General features: G+C 44.0%; 2 protein-coding genes across 2 annotated transcripts; both read left to right on the forward strand.

Annotated features, from left to right (window-relative positions):
• The first annotated feature begins 3,109 nt into the window (after positions 1-3,109).
• LOC104349503 (triggering receptor expressed on myeloid cells 2) lies at positions 3,110-7,121 on the forward strand. The gene is made up of 4 exons (XM_009955060.2): positions 3,110-3,152; positions 5,722-6,066; positions 6,444-6,498; positions 6,905-7,121. Exons 1-4 carry the CDS (start codon positions 3,110-3,112, stop codon positions 7,119-7,121), a joined length of 660 nt encoding a protein of 219 aa, XP_009953362.2.
• A 2,188-nt stretch (positions 7,122-9,309) lies between these two features.
• On the forward strand, positions 9,310-16,692 carry TREML1 (triggering receptor expressed on myeloid cells like 1). The gene is given in 8 exon segments (XM_086476741.1): positions 9,310-9,357; positions 9,971-10,330; positions 11,186-11,491; positions 12,089-12,146; positions 12,687-12,786; positions 13,552-13,655; positions 13,899-13,951; positions 14,589-16,692. Coding segments are annotated over 8 exon segments (1,356 nt in total). The 3' UTR covers positions 14,916-16,692.
• Positions 16,693-22,509: the final 5,817 nt, after the last annotated feature.

Raw genomic sequence — 22,509 nt, forward strand, 5'->3', positions numbered from 1 at the left:
GCTGCTACGGCCAAGAAAACTCATTCCAGTGCTGTAGGGATCAAACTCTAACCTTGCCGTGACTGGGCTCATTTGCCATGAAATGGGGGGGCGGGGGGGGGGGGGGGCGTATGAGCACTGGACTGTAAGAATAAACAGAACCAGCATCTACCTGAAGGCAAATGGCTTGAGGGTGTATTGCAACACAACGATATCCGCAAACTTTGCAAACTGAGGGTTGTGCTGTATGAATCTGAGCACCAGAAGGTCTTGTAGCCACAAAACAACAGCAGTGCATGTAAGCAATATGTACACTTTTTAAGACTTAATGCAAATTCCCCTATAACCTAAATTTACCAGTCTGCTTAGGTAAGAAGTAAGATGGTAACAGGCTTTGGAACTAAAGCTAAATGTTTAGTTTTAGATTCAAGCAATAGAGTGTGCACGCTGGAGTTTGGGGGTAAGAGGGGATGAAGGTGATGACACTACTGAGTGCACGTACAAGTGTCCCCTTATGGAGTACAGAGGGTTGTGGGATGGATTCAGTGCAGCTGCTGTGGATTACACTAGTGAGAATCTCCGGCACCATATGCTCTAGACAACTCTTTCCAAGCTTGTGGGCTGAATTTGCTTTCAGGGTCATCCGCAGCCACAGCATATTTATGCAGTCTTTGAGGCCTGTGCATGAAAAACATGAACGAAGCAGCAGCTGAACTCTGAAGTTACAGGCATGGTTTCCCACGTGCAGCTTGTGCAGACTGCCCCATCCTTTCACCACCTCCTCATCAAAGGCCTTTACTTTGTTCAGCAGCTTCTGGCTGGCCTGCTGGCTGCTGTCTTACACCCTCTGCTCCCCAACGACACACAAACTGGCTGCTTACACCAAGGCAGTGTAGAAAAAACGAGTATTTCTGGAGGAACGAAAGAAGGGAACAACACGTGGTATTGCAGCAGAGGAGCGGACAGGGCACTGGCATGTTTTTGAACAGAATTTGCCCTGCTAGGCTAACTGCAAGGGTGAGCCCTGAGACAGACAGGAGGAAGGTCTGTACAGACAGCAGCACAGGCGAGAAACTGGTAGGCTGGGCAAAGAGGTTGCAGGAAGTATGACACAGACAATAGAGGAAGAAGTGTGAGCACAAGAGGGCTAGAATTAACATCAGATGATATAACAGAAGGGACACAGCGGTAATTCAGAGTGGATTATTTACAGATTTAAATGTCCAAGTCAGTCAGACACACAGTATATTCATAGATCTCCAGTGCAGCTCTGATGCAGGTTGGCAATTCCCAAGAGCTGCCACAAGAACACTAGACTGGCTGGGACCTCATCAAACCCTGCTGTCCTGAACAATCACGCCATAAACTACCAAACACGATTTTCTAATGCACTTGGTCTCTCACCTTTGTTGTTATGAGGCATCTTTGCATCTCTGCAGCAATCACTATCCAGCCAGTCTCAGATGTAGCTCTGTTCTTTTGCAGCACCGTGCTGTACTTTAGACACCTCTTCCCACTCTATTCACCAGCGCAGCTGGTTTTTTTGTAAGTTCTTTGGAAGACCAATGCAAACCAGCATGTGTACTTCCAGCGCTTTTGATTGTGTTTTCTGCTATATCATAGAAAGCAAGCTTTTGTGGCTTCTTCTAAAGTCACAGGAGACCAGAAATGCATGTGCGGTTTCATGGCAGAGCTCCCCAGGGCCTTGGAAAGATACCATTACTTCCCTTTCTCTGCTGGAAACACTCCAAAGGACACATTTGCTGCCTTTATCTAGCAGTCATGTGGTGAGCAGTATGAAACGACTTTGCTGGGGCTCAGCTCAGTTTCTCCAAAAAACCCAGAAACCCTGGCACTTTATTTGGCTGCGCCAAACTCTGCAGACTGGTGGCAAGTTATCCCAATTCACAAGCCTGTCACAGCCAAGAGGCTTCTCTTGCTACAGCTGCAGCAGGGAAGCTGATCTATTTCTTGAGATTTTCGGAGTTGGCATGTTTAACTTGAAATGACAGAGAGACAAAGAAAATGGTTCTGGAAATGGTTCATTCAGCCCAAGATTCCCTTAACTATTTGCTATTCATGCAGTTACACTGGGTCAAACAGTGGAAGAGTAATAGTAGAACACAATTGAGTGGAAGAGAGACAATTTCAGGGAGACAGTTGCTTCTGATCAAAGAGAATCCAGATTTGTGCTCAGTGGAGCAAGAATGAACAAAACCTGCAATCATTAAGTCTCACAGAGAATTTTTTTATACTGTAAAGTACCATTTTCTTAAACATTAATTAGAGGAAAGAAAAAGAAGGCACATTTATGAATGGATAGACCTGCAGGTTTATCTGCCTGTTAAGAAGCAGATAAGCACACAAGCTAAGAAGCCAGGGTCTGTTGGTACCTGCATGGAAGATCTCCAAGTAAATAAATTCAAAGAAGAAAAAATAGCGACCCAGTTGGATAACGCTCAAGGAGGCTCCCTTAACTGGGTCCTGAACTACTGCATCAGTGCGGCACTGACGGGCTCTGAATCAACACCCATCGCTTGATCTTACATCCTTTCTGTAAAGATGTCTGTTTTGCTCATCTAAAGCACCTCACAGCTTCAGCCAACACAGTGTTCTTGTCTTTCTGTCTTCAGTTCGGCATCAAACAGGAATGCTTCATGCGCAGGCTCTTCCGAATCTTCTTTCTCCTGAAAATAACCCACAAGATTATGTCCTTGCCCTCCTTTCACCCTCATGATGCTGACTGAGCTACCTGCAGAGTCTCGATGAGAGCCACCCTTTCTCTTTCCAATTCACCCCATGCAAAGCCTGCATGTAAAGCCTGCTTTGGTGGACAGGCACCATTGCTGAGCTCAGAGGGACTCCCGGTACCTCTGGGTTTCAGGCCATCACATGATGCTCCCTTTCAGGCTGTCTAGACTGTGAGTGGGCAATGCTGATGTCTGAATTTTCAGCCCACCAAAGAAATGCCTGGTGAATTGCTCAATATGCAGGATGAAAAAGATGCCAAGTTCCTGTGTTCATTCCTTCCGGCAGAGCAAGGAGAGGGGAAAAGCAAGCTGCTCTTGGGCAAGAGCCCTTTTCACTTTTCTCCAGACTCCTCTCTTGTCCCCTTTGCTGCTCAGCTGGCATGGAGAAGCTCGTGCGCCTCATCTTCTTGGTCTTCTTGTCAGGTAAGAAAGCGTACATGGCTTTGGGTTTCTGTTAACAGATAGGGTAAAGGTGCGAAACTTAGTCTCTACCTGCACCTCCTATGAGATTACTGATAAAGCTATGGGAGGTCTTGAAGCCAGGTCTTGAAACAGTAGCTTTTTCCAGATGCAAAGGCATCTTCATTGTAGCTTGTGGTTCTTTGGAAGACCAGTACAAACACTTACCATGGATAAAGAGTCTTGCTGCCTGTCTGTAACACTGCAAGGTCCAACGCAATGCAAGCAGAGGGAACCTGGAGCACTGCAGGGTCTTCTGCACTCTCCTTGTCCTCCCTAATTACATTGCAGGGGTGGCAGACTCCTTCCTCAGAGTTTGCTCTTTTCCCTTAATTTAACAAAGGGCCAGCAGTGATCCAAGTGTGCAGCTTTTCTCACAGGGATCCTTTTGAGTCAGAACAGGAAACCCTGTTGACAGAACTCTTGTGTACCTTCTCAGAGCGAAATGCGAAATTGCAAAATCCTCTTTGTTTGCATTTGTAAGGCTTCGGGTAGCAGTAGCTAGGGTTCAAGAGGAGAAAAGTAACACTCAGTGAAGGGGACATCTCTGAAATTTTGGGATATTTTCAGCTTGGAAAGTAACATTCATCTGAAACGAGAAGGCACAGGACCCCGCTGGTACTCCCAGCCGGCAGCCTTCTCTCTCCAGCTGCACTTTGGAGATCTCAGATACTTGCAGCAGTGCACAGAAAAGCCACAGGTTCAGGCTTTGGGAGCGCAGAAACCTATCTCAAAAATCTGAATGAGTTTGGAAAAAACTCCACTATACTTTTTTTCAGTAGCACACAACAAGGGAGGAGGAACACAAATAGCAAGTGATCCGTCAGCAGAATTGCTGGAAAAGATAATGACACAAAGTTTTCCACGGAGGCATCAGCAAATTTTTAAATGCCATGATTCTGATCAAGAGGTTTTTTGCAATGCTGTTTCTATTTAAAACAAAACCAAAAAACCAAAACCCTGGGGCCGTTTCAGGAACTGAAGGGGCACAACTGGAGGTGAGAAGGGGTCCACAAGAGAAATAGGAGGGGGGGTTAAATTGTTTAGAGGGATTGCACAGGACTGGACTGGACAGGCAGTGAGTTAAGCTTTGACTGGAACAACTGAGTGGAGCAACATCCCAGGATAAAGAGTTGTAGGTGTTGGATACTTGGAGAGCACAGATCCATTTTTATGCCTTCTTCCACTCAAACCTGAAAGATCTTCAGATTTTTTAGTTTACAATTCACTTAGAATGGCTGAAATAATTTTTAAAAGTGTTTTTAAAAGGCTCAGCCAACACAAAGTCCTCAAGAGAGCCTATTGTTTTACTTCTGGTTTATCATTACTTACCGTTTTACAGAAGGCACTAGCCTTTGAATTTTTTTCACTAGAAATACAGAGATTTCCACAAATACCACACTGCACTTCTGTCTGGAAATATTAATAGTTCAAACTGTCCCCTCTGTCTTTGCCTACCATAAAGAGGAATGGAAATTAGAAATAAGGAACTAAAGAAAAAAAAAAAAAAGCCAAGCAGCCAAAGGCCATGACATTGTCAACAGGATTAAAAATTAGTAGGATACTAGAAGATGGGGTGAAAAAAATTGCGAAGACCCTGGACTTAGAAATTAGGAGTGGGATAAGAAATACCCTCCTAAACGGCTAGCTGGGCACTGTTTTGTAGGTGTCACTGATTCTAGCATTTTCCAGGGCTGTGTTGCTTCTCTATGGCTGTGTAAAGAGCCTTAAAATAGGGATAAACCTCATGGGCATTTACTGCAAAGGACCTTTTCCGCAGCAGAAGCTACTCCAGAGCCAAATCTGCATCTATGACCATATGTGGATGGGCTGACCTCAAGGCCAAAACCTGAAACAAGCTGCCTTGCTGCCAGTAAGCAGGTTGGACCTCGCAGAGCAGGGCTGTTACAGCAAGACTAGCCTACTGAGAGTTACACAGAAACAGTCTGTCATCATTGGGTCAAGCCATGTTTTTACGAGCTGCCTTGTAAAAAGAGCTTTTAAAAATCAAGACAGCTTGCCTGCCAACTCAATCTACCTGAATGCCCAGCTTCATGCTCCTCAGCACCAGAGGAAAATGCAGATTTATATTTAATCACACTGACGAACTGCTTCCCCTTACTGGGCAGGAGCCCAGTGATTACAGAAAGTGTGCTGTGCTTGAGCTCCAGGCTGCAATCCAGAGCAGTCACCACAAGGGCCCAAGGACCAAATTTTCCTGAGCTTCAGAAAATCTGCAAATATTAATGAAGCTGACACCTCCTTCTTCCCACACAAGAACAGCTGCCTGGCAAGAGCCAAACGATGCACCAGTCAGAGGGATCACTACAGACACACTTCAACAAAGTGGGAACCACGACTCCGAACCTCAGCACGCTGTGTCTTTCATCGAGGAAGCAGTCAGGTGACAGCCTGACAGTTGACAGCAGCTATCACTGGAGTTGTAAAAGATGAAAATTATGTTTACCATAAACATAGTGGTAAGGGACAGATACGAAAGAGACTGGCTCACCCCTTCCTCCTTCTCTCCTAGCATCCTGTGCTGCAGAGAACGTCACTGTGGTGTACGGAATGGAGGGGGGCACCATTTCTGTCAACTGCACCTATGACCCCTGGCAGCAGCGGTGGAGAGAAAAGAGCTGGTGCAAGCAGGTCGATGAGACCAAGTGCCAACACGTGGTGAGCGCCCGACGCTTCTGGCTGCCATTCCTAAAGAACAGGAACGGCACAACCTCCATCAGGGACAATGTCCATGAAGGGGTCCTGACGGTGACCATGAAGCGACTCAAGAAGGAGGACGCTGGGTTGTACCAGTGCAAAACTGACTACCTGGGGGAAACAAACAGCTTAAGGAAGGTGCAAGTGGAAGTGCTGACAGGTATGTCCTGTGCTGCAGAGAACATCACCGCGGTGTATGGGATGGAGGGGGGCTCCTGAGTTCCTACTTAATTTTCACGTGTGTCTGGAGATGCCAAGGCCTCACTTTAGTAAACATCTCCTTTTGTCTTACTTAAGGAGGCTCTGTGTTTCATTGCTGCTTTTTAGTTCCTGATTTACAGCAACATGCTCTCACTGTTAGAGGACATCTAACACATGGCATCCCCTTGTTGCTGCCCAGATTTATCTTCTAGCATGCAGCCCAGTGCCAAATCTCACCTTGGTTATCTACGCCTTCCTGGGGCACTGGTGTTGGAGACACCAAGGAATATCATGCAGAAACATCTGCAGACTAAACTGTTCTGTTTCTATCATCAGCTTTCCTGGAGACTCAAATGCCAGAGGAGCCCAGTGCTGTGCAGAGCATCTCCAGGTAAGCCATAAAACTCCTCATGCTGTGATCTCTAGTCTTCCTAGGACTAAGGCAGATTAGCATTGACAACCCCAGTGGAAGCTCAGAGGAATACCACTACAGGCATATTCTCTACCTCTTCCTAACCTGTGACAATGCCTGGAGCTGCTGAGGGGTTTCTACACAGCAGCTTTATCCTAATCCAGAAAATGCAGTGCTTCAGTGCCAAGCAAAACAACTCCTGCAGATCATAATTAATCCATACGTGACACAACCTACTGTAGTTGTTCTAACCTCCCAGGCTCTGTTGTGCACAGGCAGGGACTGCCTGTTGCAGGAGATGTTACCATATCTATGTTGTGTCCTACAAAAGTTTCTTTGAAGGTTGAACCATCCCCTTCATTGTTGTACTTATGGTTCCCCATAGCATCCCTCCTGAAGCTGATTTCACTGTCTTCTACATCATTGCTGGATTCCTGGTTACTAAGTTCATGGTGGCTGTGCTGATCTTTATCATTGGCAACAGCAGGAAGAACAGAGAAACAGAGCAGAAGAACCCAAGGTTGAATGAGCAGCAGGCCCTCCATATCGCTGGTGACCTGGCACATGATGGAATCAGCCCCTCCTGGGAGAGCACTGCTTAGAGCCAAACCAGAGGGAATCCACAGAGAAATGAACAGCAAGCATTTGCTGGCAAAGCTTTGCCACCTGCCATAAGAAAAGGATTGCCTACTAAACATAGGTATTGAGGAACCTATCGCTCTAGAGAGGGACTGTCACCATGTACCACCTCTTCTCATTGGCGCTGACCAACTTTTTCCAACACAACTGAGCTGAACAGATGCTGCCAGTAACACTTGAACCTAACGGAAGAGGATGGGATCGAGGGCCAGAGGGAAAGGAGGAATATGAAGGTTTTCTGTCAAGAGACCCAGCCCAGACTTATGTGCAGAGATGCTTTCCCAGGCATGGTAAAGGTGAGAGAGCTCTGCTCTGTTTTTCCCCAGCTCATTGCTCGGCCAGAAAAAACTTCGCTGCTCTATACAGCTACTAGCAAATGCTTTATTATAAATAAAACTACAAATAAAGAAGTGAACATAAATACAAGTTCAGGTAACACATCTCAACAACCATGTGTTGAGCAACTCACAAACACATCCACATACTGCTAAAATGGAAAGACATGGTTCTGTCTCAAATCTCCAAGAAACTTCTGATTCACTGAAGATCAGCGTTGAAGAGCTTTTTTCAAGGTGTCCTACATGTCTCTACAAAACACTCAAATGGCTCCTCCAAAAGCATGAAATATAACCAGAACTAGATGGTTTGTATTGAAAACTAATATTATTCGCCTAGAAATCAGCTTTTAAACTGAGATTCCACTCTCTAAAGACTGAAACTTTTGAGACACTTACGACAATGCAACACTCTGCATCATCTCCAGTCACAGCCAGTAGCTGCACCACCACCAGGCAGAGAGTCATTGCAGACAGCCATCCCCAGTATTATTCCACCAGGGTCTAAACTGAGAGCCGTCATCTTCATGTCACCTCAGAGTAGTGCCAGGTGAGAGATTCTGTCTTTCCAAGGTGGTGAAGACCAGCTCCCAAAAACTGCCTTGGACACACCTTGCTCAACAGTCACTGTGGAAAGGTGTGAGGAACTGCAGAACACAACAGAAAGGGACATGAAGTCTACGTGCAGCTCTGAGCCTGCTTCCTCATTTCTCAAACGCCTTTGCGAACAAAGAATGAACTTTCTCTCTGCATTTCTCCCTCTGTCTTTTTCTCCCTGTGTTTTTTCATCCCTCTGAAGGGGATGTTACTAACATGTGATCATTGTTCATCACGCCCCAAAGTGAAGCTCTCCCAGGAAGACCCCAAACCCAAGGGCATTCACACTGCTTTTCCCTGCACTGCCTGCAAAGCTAAATAAAATCAAACTGACTATGTGACTTCGTGTGGATTCATGATAAAGAGCCGCAGTACACCAGACCACAACACATCACCCAAAGAAGAGGTAACACTTAGAACATGCTGGTGTGTTTATAACGTACAGAAATGCTCTGAGCCAGCTGGATAGGTTGGCACATCCAGCCACCTCCATTTAGCACCGTGTAGAAACAGCAGCTCAGATCCCAAAACCAGAGCAGGCCATGCATTGTTCTGCTCCGTCTAAATTAATTGCCACTGTTTCCAGAGGGTAAATTAGCACATACACAGTCGCACACCACTGCAGCTCTACCAACACAAACCTAGCTTCAGTATTCCTGGGCAGTACTGTGGTGCCTGACTAGATGTGCTAGAAAACAAGGGAATTGCAGCTCTAATGAGGAGATCTAGGTCCTAGTTCCAGCTGCAACCTGTTGAGGCACCTCAGGCAGGGCCATCCGCTGCTCTGTGATGGCACAGTGATGGCTCTCCACCACTATGCAAGGGCTTTGGGAATGAGGAATATAAAACTTGCATGTAAGGATGAACATATCTGACTGAGAGCTGCTCCGTAACATACCAAGGCAGCACTAGAGACCAAAAAAGTTTCTTTTCCAGCCTCACAGCCTGATTGCTAAATATGGCTATCTAGACAACAACATATTTAAAGCAAAAAAGCAGCCAGTAAACATTATGCAGCCTTCCCACCCAAGAAGTATTATTAAGATTGTGGTTAAAAGATATTCGCAGCAATTCCAAACTGGCATCATCACTCCAGGCAGCAGACCACTGCAAGTGACAGAGCAAGTTAGCTTCCTCTGCAACAGAGAATTTCTCAGTGATAAAGAAGCTCTGGGATCCATTTTTTTCCTCTATGCCCTAAAACACTTTCTACTTCAGGATGAGGGGTTTTCCAGCCCTGCTGCTCTTGCTGGCACTACCAGGTAAGGCTCAGAGACTCTCCATTTCTCCAAAGAACAGGAGGCTCTCTGTGCTGTTGAGTGTATTGCACGCTGTTCTCTGCTTGAGCACTTTTTATTCAGGCCATCCGTAGCCGGGTACAGAACGGGATTCCCAGAAGTCAATAAGGGGAGGAAATGTTCAGCCTGAAATTTGCTTATTTTAATTATACAAGCTTTTTTTGTCTATAGTAGTTCTGTATTTTGTCCAGAAACTGAACTTCATGGTGGGGCATTTGGCAATCTTTGCCCTTCTGAGACCTTTCTCTCCCGCTATTGTAAGTTCTCAGTCTGAAATCACCTAGCACATGGGGAGGAAAATCGGTGTTTGTTGCTCTCTCCTGACACATCATGGACCACGTATTGTCACAGACAGGCTAGCTGCTGGTTGCTTTCTTATTGCAAATAAATACTTAGTCCACAGAGAGGAACAATAGGAATAAAAAATGGAAAAAGGGTAGTGGCACTAAGGCTGAGCATAGATGTTTATTTAGGCAAACCTGCAGCATTAAGTTACTCTTCTCGGAGGCCCAGTGGTATAAGGTAAGAAAACCTGCCATACTGAGCTGTGACCAGTTGTGGCATCATTCTCTTTCTTTGGAGGAACCATGCATGGGAGGAGAGGACACCTAAGGGTTTCTGCATGCGGAGGGAGCGTCCTCCAGAGCTAACTGCTCACGTGACATGCACAAGAATTTATGTGAGAAGACATTTTGGGGCAAGGAGCTGTCAGAAAAGCCTTGTCCAGTCTTAGCCTTGAGTTCCCCTCTAAAAGAAAAGATTAACTTTAACGGTGCACTGCATCATTCAGTTGACCTGGTAGACTTTGGATGTGGCTGGTTTTCTGTGATCACAACAGCACTTCGAAAAGAGAATTCTGGCACATATCAGCGTGGGGTGCAGGGTGATCTGAAGAATATTCTATTGCAAAGAATACAGATGGCGGTTTCACGTGAGGGTGAGGTATGAAGTCAACAGTGCACTGGGTGGGAGACAGCCTAAATAAATCAAGAATGATGTGTCATTTCCATTTTTGTTTCACAGCAAAAGACAGTGTATCTAGACATAGAGATCCCACTAGAGGTTATCAAGGACAGGGTAAAACTCTATTATATAGCTCAACACAGAACCACAATATGTACCTATATGTATCCAGAAAGAGAAGCACCCAGGAAATTACTTTTGCCACATGAAACAAAAAAGTTTCAAAGGAAAGAAAAAAAAAAAAGAAAATCATCAGTATTTTATGCATTACCATCAAAACCAATAAATATAATTTTGTAGGATTGTATTAATCAAAATCAAATGGGTTTGGGATAGAAATATTTCAAGTTAGTTGGTGAAAATGAAAAAACAATACTTGCTTTTGCAAAAATTTTCCATTCTGTTAGAAGTGTTTCACAGTCACAGAGATCTTTCACACAGAAAAGCTTTGATAACTCACGTAGAAGGCTCGTGAGATGGAGCAACACCATCTTAAACTTGAACACCTGTATGAGGGATAAGAAATATGCTGAGGTGGCTCCAGGTCCCAGCACCTGGGGAATCTGACAGCAACCACAGTGCTGGGGCCTGATACGGCCCATGATCAGGAAGGGCAGCAGTAATCCAGATTTCCCGTTTGCCACCCCAACTTCATCTCCAGTGATCACCCCCCTCAGACTGGTGGGCTGGTTATTGCCTTGTCTTCTGCAAGTTCTCTTTGCACTGATGTCAGCTCTGCCTCTTTGTGGGCGAGATGTACACCGCCACGAGACTGTTTTTTCCTGTCTTCTCCCTCTAATGAATCACCACTCTATTTTCTTTAGAACTTGTAAGGCTATTTGAAAAAAAAAAGGGAATTCCCTGTCTGTCCATTGCTCCTATTATGTCATAGCCAATGTCAGGAAACTTCAGCATTTTATTTGGTGCAAAACAGTGTCCCAAATTAGATGCCAACCTATTATCAGAGGTAACTCTGATCAAAGTATCATTAAAGTAGGAAGGACTGAAATGATGAATGACTTCTCATGGAAAATGATTAGAGTGTGGCTGAAAAAGCTCCAACTTAATGACTCAGGAGAATATCGTCTTGAGAACCACTTCCAGAGGAGAAATAAACTACTGAATAGGATCATGCTGGAAGTTTTGGGAGAGTTAATCAAAGAATTAACGATCTTCTAAAAGTCAGCAATTTCTTACTACTTGACAAGAAAGATTACAGGTCAATGTTAAAGAGCTCTCTTCTGAGCCTGGATATTTCCTGAGACACACATAATTCCTGATTTATTTATTTTTTTAACAGATTTTTGATACATACTAATGGTATACACAAATTGCAGCCAACTGGCGGGGGAGTCTGGCTTGGCTTTATTGACTAATGAAATTTTACATTTACATCAGCAGATGAAACAGACTCCAAGCAATCTGAATCTTTGCCTGAATTTCTACCAAAGTGCAGCTCTTTGTCACTGCTCGTTAGTAAACTTCTGTATTTGTTTTAACACTTTACTTCCTTTTCTGCTTTTAGCCAGCACGGGAGGCAGAAAAACAGATGATGTTTAGCGGAAGCTGTTCTTTGATTTTTCTGACATGAATGAAAAACGTGTACGGGAATCACATGACAGCTTTTTTCTAAGATGCTTCCTTTCTAACAGCATTCAAGCGCCCAAATAAGCAATTCAATTTTCATACTGTTCTCTAAAATGGCATGAATTTTCATGGCCGACCTATACCTTCTAGAGAACTTGTCTCCTGAAGGAGCTGTCCTTTCCCTTTGATCTGTCACAGACCCAAACTTGTAAGGAAATCAGAACCCAAATCTCATTGTGCCTCTGCATATGATATAATCATTGCATAAGCAGGTTTTCCAAGGCATCATGCAATCACATATCAAATAGTTTGCAAGCATGAAAAAAACACCAGAGGATCACCACCCGAAGGGAAGGAAACTGGAATCACAATATGTCTGTTCTTGTCGTACTAGCTACTTACTCCTAGCTTTCTGGCTGGGCCTGAACTTGGTGTTTTCACTTAGACACGCTGATAACAGGTACTATCCAATCACCCAGACAAAACTCCCGGTACCTGAGGAACCGGTTGATTGCATTCCTGTGATTCAGCTCCATTAACTAACCTTCTTTTACTGGTAAATAGCACAGGATGAATTTTCTTGTTCAACTTCACGATTTCATAGCTAACAAGCAAGCAGCAACTCTAGACCATTCTTGAATGCAAAGCAGGATTTTTTAGCATGAGAAAAAGTCACCAGGGATGGATTGATGTGGGAAAATCACCTGCTTTTGGTTTTTTGTTTTTTTTTTCTTTTTTTTTTTTTGAGGGAAAAGTTGGAATCAGGATGCAGATTTAGACACCATTTCACTCCCCACTAAGAAGGAAGATGTTGTCAACTCCACAGATGACAGCAGTAACGATCAGAGGTAAAAAACAAAGACTCCCAGACTCTGAGCATAGCATTCCGGATGCATTGCAGGATTTGAGGAGAAGTGTGACAAACAACTGAAGCACATGCAGGCACACACAAACACACACAAAAAGGCTTCCCCTTTCTCCGCTACAGAGTTTGGTCCAACCTCTGCAAGTGCCATGAAAAGCTGTAGCTGGCTCTTTTCCATTTCAGGAGCACTAGGTGAGGCCTCAACTGAAGATCCTCAGTTTGACTGCATTCTTACTTTCTACCTGGTTAAAAAAGGGACAACTATATGGGCCATGCAATGCTACAATGACTCTGCCTTTTGTACAAGCATGCCAGGCTAAGACCAATCCCAGCTAAACAACATAGCATGTCAGACCAGAGTTATCACCAGGCCTGATCAAAGGTGACCCTATTAATGATCCTGATCAAAGACAGACCAGGAGAAGAGCTACTGCATCCTGATGAGGGACGCCTTTGAACTCTGGTAGCACTGCAAATGACTGCAGGAAGAGAATTCAAGCTCCTGAGTATTCCCCAGGCTTGCCAAGTGCCAAAGAAAATACAGCTGGGAGGGATCCTCTGTGGCTGTAGATCAGTACTGACCTCATGGAACCACACTTGTTTAGAGACAGCAGGGGTAATATTTGCATGCTGAATTTTTATCCTGGAACCATAATCCATTTTCAAACACACAAAATCCCCTCCCAAATTAACCTGGTCACCTCTGGTGCTGTAAATAGTAATGGGGATATCATGCTTTTCCCTGCAGGACTCTCTATGCTCTCATGGTGCTGAGTTCCTTCCTGCCAATAACTGCTTTGATTGCTACTGTTATACTCCTTGTCACGACTTACATCAGAAAGAAAACGGCAGGTAAAGCTCCTTAATCCTCTTGTCTAGTTTTCCTGCCCCTACAGCTTGCTATCCCACCACCCTGAATGTAAGGAAGGTCTGTCCATAGCAGTCGTTGTCCAGGGAGGCAATGAGACCGAGCTGAGAGTGAAACGCAAGATGCGAGTTAAATCACGGGGAAGGGATAGTGGGAGTAGTAATTTTTAAATTGAAAAGGTAAAGGTGTAGTTTTACACTCAAAGGAGTTTCTGTCCTTTACGGCAGGAAGGGGGATGGACTTTGGCAGACATTCTTCCTTCAGACAAGCAGCGCTGCAGGTAAGGCACCGTCAGCAATGCCACATTCCTGGCGCTTTGTTTGATCTCTGTCATGCAGAGACACTGGCTCTGTGTTCACCATCATGGGGAGCACAAAGCAGGCAGCACCATGCAGCCTACAGTGGATGCACAGCACCCGCTCGAGCTAGCAGACTAAAGCTAGCTGTCTGTGTGTGTTGATTGCCTGATATGTTGCTGCAAAGCAGACACAACCTAAGTCGGTTATCTGAGTAAGTCACAGCCCTTCTGCATATTTTTGTTTATAGTACTCAGAAGAATAAATGTAATAACAAACATATAGTTTTGACAATTAACTGGCTTTGAATCTTCAAAAACATCTCCAAAGTTTCTCATTAAACTTCACTAGTTGCAATCGCCCTAAATATTTAGCATGTTAACTGTTGTTACATCTTTCTACCCAGCCCCTTAAATCTTAGGAAGTAGAGTTTTGTGCAGGAGAAGTTTTCTAAACTCCTCTGAGAACACATTCCCTCTTCCCATGCAGCCCCTCCCCTCTTCCCTAGTTTCATGGTACAAGGAGAAAATATTTGTGGTGGTAGATGAACTAAGACTAATATTCAGAAGCAAAAAATGCTGAATTTCTTTTTAACTTCTCATTCTTCATGGTTGTCAGAAGGACAGAAGAAACAAAGCAAGCAGAATGCCAGAAGGGGAACTGAATGACAGTACAATATATGCTGTCATAAGGCACCAATCTCAGCCAAAGCCTGAAGATGTTATATATGTCAACACACAGCCTCCACCACAAGTTTTCTTTCACGTTCAAGAACCACCAGGCATTTCAGTTTCCTCAGAGCCTGTGGAATATGCTACTGTCATCTTCAGAGCCACAACTCCACACTCTGGAACTGAAAAAACAGGTTCACCGAATCCAAGCAGCACAAAGCCTTGGGCTTATTCACAGAAGTTTGCTGAACTGCATTTAGAAACAGTCCATTTGTAACCAGGCGCTGAAGCTGGGTACAGATGGGACGCGAGGCAGAAAGCGAGTGAAAGCATGAGGCACAGGGATGCACACACCTTCCCTGAGAAAATAACTTTTCGCATAGCACAGCATCACAGTTCAGCTGTTGGTAAGCAAACCTCGTGGAAAGCTGTGGTATATTTGTTTTTTTCCAAATTGCTCTATTTTTAAACAACAGGCAACTATAAGCCCAAATACAGGAAACTGGTTCTCTCTGGTAGCGGCTGATACAGTGCCGCAGTCACCAAAGGGCTGTGAGATACGGGAACACGACACTTCCTTGTAGACATTCTTCAACAGCCCACTTCAATACTCATATATAAAAAGTTAATTATTGCTCACTCTGCTAAGGTCCAAGTCAGCAAAGGGGTAAAGAATCTGCTTTATTTTAAACACCTAAGTTGTTTCATGGACTTCAGAGAGACAAGTAATGCACTTGGCATGTTTTAGTAAACAAGGGTCTGGTTGAAAAACATTTGTCTACGCTATGGTATAAACTGCCTTCAGCTTGAACACACGGGTGTAGAATTCACACCCAAAGTTAGTTAGTTAGTTAGTTTTACAAAGAAATAACTTTGCATTTCCTTGCCTTTGGTGCTTCTTGTTTATTAATGCCACACCCATGCTACAGTACAAATCTAGCTTGACTTTATTATAAACTACATACATTTTGATCAAAATACCAAATCCTGTTATCATGGCGATATGTGCAAACATTCCTTAGGGATTACGGATAAATCTCAAAATTCACCTGACTGAGATTTTCATCTTAATTTTGAGAGTTGGAGCCTGAGGATGCTAAGTACGACACAAAAATGGTTTCAGTTTTTTGGTATTAAGATTGCAAGACTCCAGCCTAGGTACTGGGTGGCATGGGAGGAAATGAATGTAAAAAGGCAGAGAATATGTCCATGGATCAGATAAACTGCACTGTGCCTGTGAGTGCTTGTACAGTTCTGAAGAGTGGCGGGGAAAAAGAGAGAGAGGGAGAGAGAAAGAGAGAGAGAGGAGAGAAGTAGGAAATTCTGTTGACTGGTCTGATGTGGCTACACAATAGCAGGATTTTTGCCATCATATCTGAGATTATTTTGTCCCTCTACTGCAAATTCTCTGAAAATAAAGCTAGAAAAACCCCATAATAATAGCTAAAGAAATAAATTTGTAGCTTCCTAAACAGGCTTGCATGATTTCATTCTTCACTTCCTGTCCCAGCTTCGCATTTTGTGTTCTTGCATGCCGTTATTCTGTTATTTCCCTTTTTAATTTTTCTTTCCTTTTTTTTTTTGATGGTCACTGCATTGACCAACTCTGGAAATAATTAATGACTGACACCCTTGTGCTTTGGGTAATTTTTGAGATGTCAGAAGCGTTGGTGTGGGGACCACACCATTAAGGTCTGAAATGATACACCATAAGACAGACAAATGGTTAACATAATAAGCTTCAATATATAAATTCAACATCTTATTTAGCCTGTTTGATTCTTTGAAAGCACCTAAAACTTTGTATGCCTAAATTCCTCATCTGGGTGCAATGTCATACACAGTGGAAGTTCTGGGGGCCTCAGATCCTGAAGTAATAGATGTTAAATAACTAACTTAATAGAGAGGCTTACTGGTATGCACTTCTTTCTGCCTACAAAGCTGAAGAAGATCTACTATCGTATGATGAATTTGAGGGTGTTTCTAGGGACAGTTTATCTGTATGGACAGCATCAGTCCTCTGTCACAAAATGTAAAAATATAATTGCCTGGTTTAAAATAAAGACACAAGAAATATTCTCAAATCTTTCTAAATTTGTAACATCTTACGGGTATTTTCCTTCTGTGCAAATGATGGAGATTTGCTAGTAACCTGAACTGCCTACAACGAAGGACGAATTATCCTAAGACCCAGTTTAGACTGGCATGTTCGGCTGTTCAGTTTGCAAAGTATCAGCAGCCCATCCATCCTCCTCCTGTTACGCCCCGCTGTGAACCACCTTCAGGAACGGTCTAACTCGCGTACGAGCAGCCTCTGCACATCTGGGACATTACAAACCTGGCCATGTCAGATAAGCCTGACAGAGGCAGCTAGTTAGTCCCCTAGTCCTAGATTGGCTGCTGAATAGTTGTGTAGATGTGTATCTGGCCAGCACATCTCTCCCAGCTTATCTTTCATTTGATGGTAGCACAAAATAAAGTCGTGGCATTCTAGGAACCGGGCATATCAGATGGGCAGGACACGGCTGACAGGATGTAAGAGGGCAGGAGCTTTTTCTACGACTGAGGCTATTAGTCAGTACATTCCACTCCAGTGCCTCCAGACCTCTCCTCTGTCCTTCTGCAGGACATCTAGTTAAAACTCACTCCAACTCTAAACATTCTCTGCAGCCTATGCTAAAGGAGTTATTTGTTTTTTCTTTGTCTCATTTGAGAAGCCATAAACACTACGAGGACCGTTTTCATCTCTAATAGGAGTAAACGAATATCCATAGGACAAATGGCTGGGCACCTTCATCTGTTCCATGCTCTTCACCGCAAACAGCTCTTGCCCTAAGCGCACTATAAGAACATAACAATCATATAATAAAGTATAATCTAGAGATTCTGCTAAAGTCATCATCGTATTATGTCATCTAAGTGCCTTCCAGTAGCAGTTTTGCAAATTGGGTACAATTTGCCATATGCCTAAGAAGCCAGGGAGATTTAAGCAAAAGGCAGAGATGAAAGAGAATGTTTTATTAGCCACTGTGTAAACCAACCAGTTCTGCTCCATGTCTTGAAAGACCCACAGAAAGCAAAACGGGAAAGCAAACTGAGTGTTGCATATACTACAAACTACAGAGACTGAGGAGTGTCCTGCTAGACAAAATGAAGTTGACTCATTCATACTTTTCTTCTTCCTCTGGGAGTCACTGAAACACGAGAACGTTTCTGGAACAACTGATTGTGTCAAACTCCTGCAAGTACAAAGGATCAGCAAAGTGTTGCTGCTTGAAGAACCTAAAGAAAGAGAAAACCCAGCTTACCAACCCGTTCACTTCACATCAGTAGTACAAAATTCTGTTCATTCTATTCACTCCAGAACACCTGTTCAATTGTTCTCAGCTTCCTGCCTTACTTCTCTCCCATGCCCAACCAGTGTAAAATACTGATTACCAGAAAGGAAAGCAAAGCAACTAAAGACAAGATCCTGGCAACAGTAACTAGCCCAAGATTAGCAGATAGAGGAACTTCTCTCCAAAGTGAGGGACTGCTTTAAATTAGTCCGTTCCTGTTCTTGTCAGGGAACTGAAAAGGATTTCAAATCAAGAATAAAGCAAAAAGCTGTAAAAAAATCCATATCTGAGTGGCTTTGTAATCAGATAACCTATTATGTGCTGAGGGCATTCCCTCCAGGCCTACAAGGCCTGCTTACTCCCTTGGGCCACCGCCCTTCATGCTCTTCTGCATTCACGAATCTTCAGCTGTGAGGTCCTTGAGGATTTATTCTGCTCTGTTTGCCAACAATCACACTTCCAGCACTTCTGCATTTCATCGTGATTGCAGAGCTGCCAGCAATGCAGGGACAGAAAACCAGGCCAGCTTTCTTCAGGACCCACACTGACCACCAGCCTGCGGGGGCTTTGCAGGACGTACAACAGTGTCTGAGTTAGGAGGCCAGATCCTGTGCATTTGGCAGAGGGGAAAAAGGCGTCTTCAGAAGATATTTCCCAACAGCAGGACCTAACTGGATGCTCTGAGCTGCCTGCTGGCAGAACTTCTATCTACCTCACCTATGGGGACACCATCCCCCTAATTTTGACACTTGACATAAGAGGTAAGGTTATGCCCCACTATAACTGGCATTAGAAGCACACACCAATTTTCCATTGGCGCTTTGGGACCACTTCAGTGTAGCTAAATACAAATGCATCCAGTATTTCCAAGCTGCTTTACAGTTAGTGCAAGATGTCACTCACAGTTGGTTCACTCGGAAAGCACTATTGAGGCATCCACTGCAGCAGAAAGAAACACAATACTGCTTGGGGTAAAACTCGCCTTTTTTTGTTCTGTTTTTGCCAGCTAGTGATATTCAAGTGTGCTTTCAACCTCTGCTAGCAGAGACATGCTTTTGCAGCAGTGAGGGCAAAATCGGTCCCTGAACTGCAGTAGCGCCTACTGTTCTTTCAAGAACACAGCATATAGCTACAAACACCTGCGAAGTTCGGTGTAGCCCTTCTAAGAGTGCCCATCTCAAGAACACAGGGAAAAAAAAAAATATAGGCAGAACATAATGTTTTGCTTTTTTATATGGCTGCTTTTAGCCCAAAGAGCTTCGCAAACTGTAAACGTGCACAGGAACTGTTTCAACAACACTGTAACTTACAACCACCTGGTATCACACAAAGATTGCCTAACAGTGTGGGACCTCAGCCTCGACAGAAGTATTTATGTTATTGTAGTGAATGTTTAAGTTACTATACTGCTGAGAGATCCTGAGCAGCCCGCATGGAAGAAACAGCATGCCTGAGAGGGATTAGCAGGCAGACATGGAAACTGACTCTCTCTTAAACCTTTCAAAGCCTGCCCAATCCTCTTAAGAGGAAAACTTCCTTTGGTGCCAAAAGACAAGAAATAAGCCTTTTCTAAGGGTGCCCATTCAGTCATATTTGGCCAAAAAAAAAGATAATGACGTGACACTTGGGAATTTGGGGACAAGAAGAAAACACCTTCCTGGAAGGTAACCAAGAATATAAAGGAATGAATGTCTTAGAAAGAAGAGCATTTGGGTAACATGAAGTCGGATTGTCATCTCTTACATTTATGCAACACTGTACAGATTCCATTGCTGCACCCATAGGACACTCCCTGTGCTCCAGGGCAGCTTCTATATAATCATTGGATTCTTCTGCATGGCCTTTCAGGGATAATTATTCAATGCCATGAGTTCTGCAGCAAGCATGTCACCAAGGCAGGCTGAGCATTACGCCAGCAGATATCCAGGAGCTGGATAGCTATGGCCGGGACACAGCGTGACTACTGGGCATATTTCTCTTCATTATTAGAACAGTAATTTTTCCTTTCAAACAATAATTGCAGCCCATCCTCTTTCCTCCCAGCCCAGAGTCAACGAACCCTCTCCCCACACTCGAAGGACGCACAGAAATAACACCAGCCAGCTCGAAGCACACTTCCTTCCCTCCCCACAGCTCAGCGATGGCAATTTCCCAACCTCAGGAGGGTCACAGCAGCTTCTCCAGGCTCAAAGCTGAGGCAAGGCCTTCTTCCATCCTTCCTTTCTCAGGCCCTGCATGCAAACCACCCTACAGCCGCCATCTTGAGGCACTACCTCGGCCTGTGAGGAAGTGCAGCAGGCCAAGATGGAGGCCCTCTTCACCAGCCAATCAGGTGTCCCAGAGCACCACCCATCCAATGAGCACCCACGGTGGGCCATCCCTCAGCCAATCAGCTTCCAGCACTCACCAGCAGCCAGGCGCCAAGGGTGGGCAGAGCAGTCCCTCAGGCAGCAAGATGGCGGGGAAGACGAACACAAAGATGCCCGGGCCTTTCGTCCAGGGCAGGGCAGAAGGGCAGCAGGAGCACCCAGCTGTCCCCCGCGGTGGAGGGCAGGAAAGCTCATCTAGGCCTTTCTCAGCGGTGCTAAACCCACTGCCTGCCCTCACCGCTCGCGTCACTGCTGCCACTTCACTGAAAAGACCAGGTCTGAAAACCAGAGCCAAAGCTTGTTCCCTGTTTATAAATTTTTATTAGCTGGATAGTGTACACAGTACTTACAATTGCATCTATTAAAGACCAAAATACACTTGAAAAAATGCATCATATAAAAAAAATTATAAACTTTTAACTATATACAAACTTTGTCTTACATTACGTTAATCTCAGTACCCTCCCACACCCATTCACAAAGAAGACGCTCCTTTTTCCCCCCCTCTTTTTAACATGCAGGGCCTTAAAGCCATTTTAGCATCACTTGAGGACCATTTTCCACATCCCATTCTTTACACTCATACAAAACTGGTTTTTGATCGGCTCGCCGCTCCAGCGCTTTCTGGGTCAATCGACCACGTTTCGCCCCAAGCCTCTTTTATCCTCATCCACTCTTTCATGCACTCCTGAAGTGGAGTTTTTGCTCAAGTGTAACCAATCCACAAAGAATTCTCATTTAATTACTAGAGAGGTTTGAAGTTGATGACATCTCCAATTTAACAAATTTACCCAGGAAAAGAAAGTAGACTTTTTGGTAACATGGTGTTGACCAGGAACTCCAATCTCACCAAGCAAACACTACTTTTAGAAGTGATACACATAACCCAAAGCAAATGAAAAATATGACTGTAGCACTCAGGCTTTCACATCACTATTTAAAGTATTAACAATAAGACTTCCTATATAACACAAACCCATAGGTCTTAATACACATTCTACAACAACGGATCCGAGAACCTATATATGAAGGGCCTATTGGGGAAAAAAGTTCTAGCTGTTTTGAAGAAGTTTACAAGTTCTTTAAGAAAAGAAGTAATTACTCAATAAAAAAAATACCTATGTCAGAGCAACAATCTTGCTTTCCTATTTCCAACTCTCAGAGGGGGTTCTCCAGGACAGAGATTAGCTGTCACCTGAAAAGCAGAAACGTTACAGAGGCTGTCTTACTCCAGCACAGAGATATTCCGCCAGCACATAAATACTCCACTGACAAAATGTACAGATGCTCTAAAAAAATATTTACAATAATGCTGCAAATTCAACCGAAGCAATTTTTTTGCCATTCCTTCACTAAGAGCTACATATTTCCTGAAATGGGTGACCTCACAAGAAATGCTAGGTGAGGACTTCATAGTCGCCAACTGAAGAAAATAAGCACCGTGCTCTAATTGGCCAAGTATTTTAAGGCGGAAGCAACCAAAGGCACCGAAGATGCCACTAACGCAACGGAGGTAAACAAATGCCTTTAAATCATTAGAAAAAAAAAAATCTTAACGCAAGATTTGTGAGCAGAGTGTTAGATTACTAATATAATTTAAGACAAAATCGAAAGAAAGAAGACCGATTCGCATTCAAGAACTAGGCCACCTCCTCCCATAGTTACAGGTGTCACTCTGTGTTGAAGTTTCTTTCTCAGCTTCAGCCAGTCTGTGGGAAGGGTAAGAACGCAGAACTAAAAATTGAGAAAAATTCACTGAATGCCATTTAGAAAATCCAGGTGCCTAACTACAAATACCAAACCTGTATTCCTTCTTTGTTCTTTCATTGGCTACGTACTTCCACAGGTGGCTGACCTAAACATTGTCACCCTTAATATCCAGACATGCATACTCTTCTTCCAAGATTGCCTGCTGGCAATGTAGAATCTAACATTTCTCCACATTTCTGCTCCCTCCTCTTGCATTCCTTCCCATCTACTCATACTCTTAGGTCTAGTATTTCTCTCTTTTTATCCAAAGTAAATAGAATTTCCAAGGCTCCGTCTTTTTTTATTCTCCCAGTCTTCTACAACTTGCTAATTTGTCCTCCATTTTGCACTTAGTCATAATGGGAAAACCTTAGGGGGGAGATAATATGGGTTGTATTTTTCAAGTTGCATTTAC

Source organism: Leptosomus discolor, chromosome 21 (genome assembly GCF_034619465.1).
Source record: "Leptosomus discolor isolate bLepDis1 chromosome 21, bLepDis1.hap2, whole genome shotgun sequence".
Lineage (NCBI taxonomy): Eukaryota > Metazoa > Chordata > Aves > Leptosomiformes > Leptosomidae > Leptosomus > Leptosomus discolor.

Bases quoted from the DNA above. Each gene is read 5' to 3' on its own strand.
- LOC104349503 (XM_009955060.2), top strand. From the start codon at position 3,110: ATGGAGAAGCTCGTGCGCCTCATCTTCTTGGTCTTCTTGTCAG. The intron at 3,153-5,721 runs GTAAGAAAGCGT...CTTCTCTCCTAG, and splicing joins CTTCTTGGTCTTCTTGTCAG to CATCCTGTGCTGCAGAGAAC. The intron at 6,499-6,904 runs GTAAGCCATAAA...GGTTCCCCATAG, and splicing joins GCTGTGCAGAGCATCTCCAG to CATCCCTCCTGAAGCTGATT.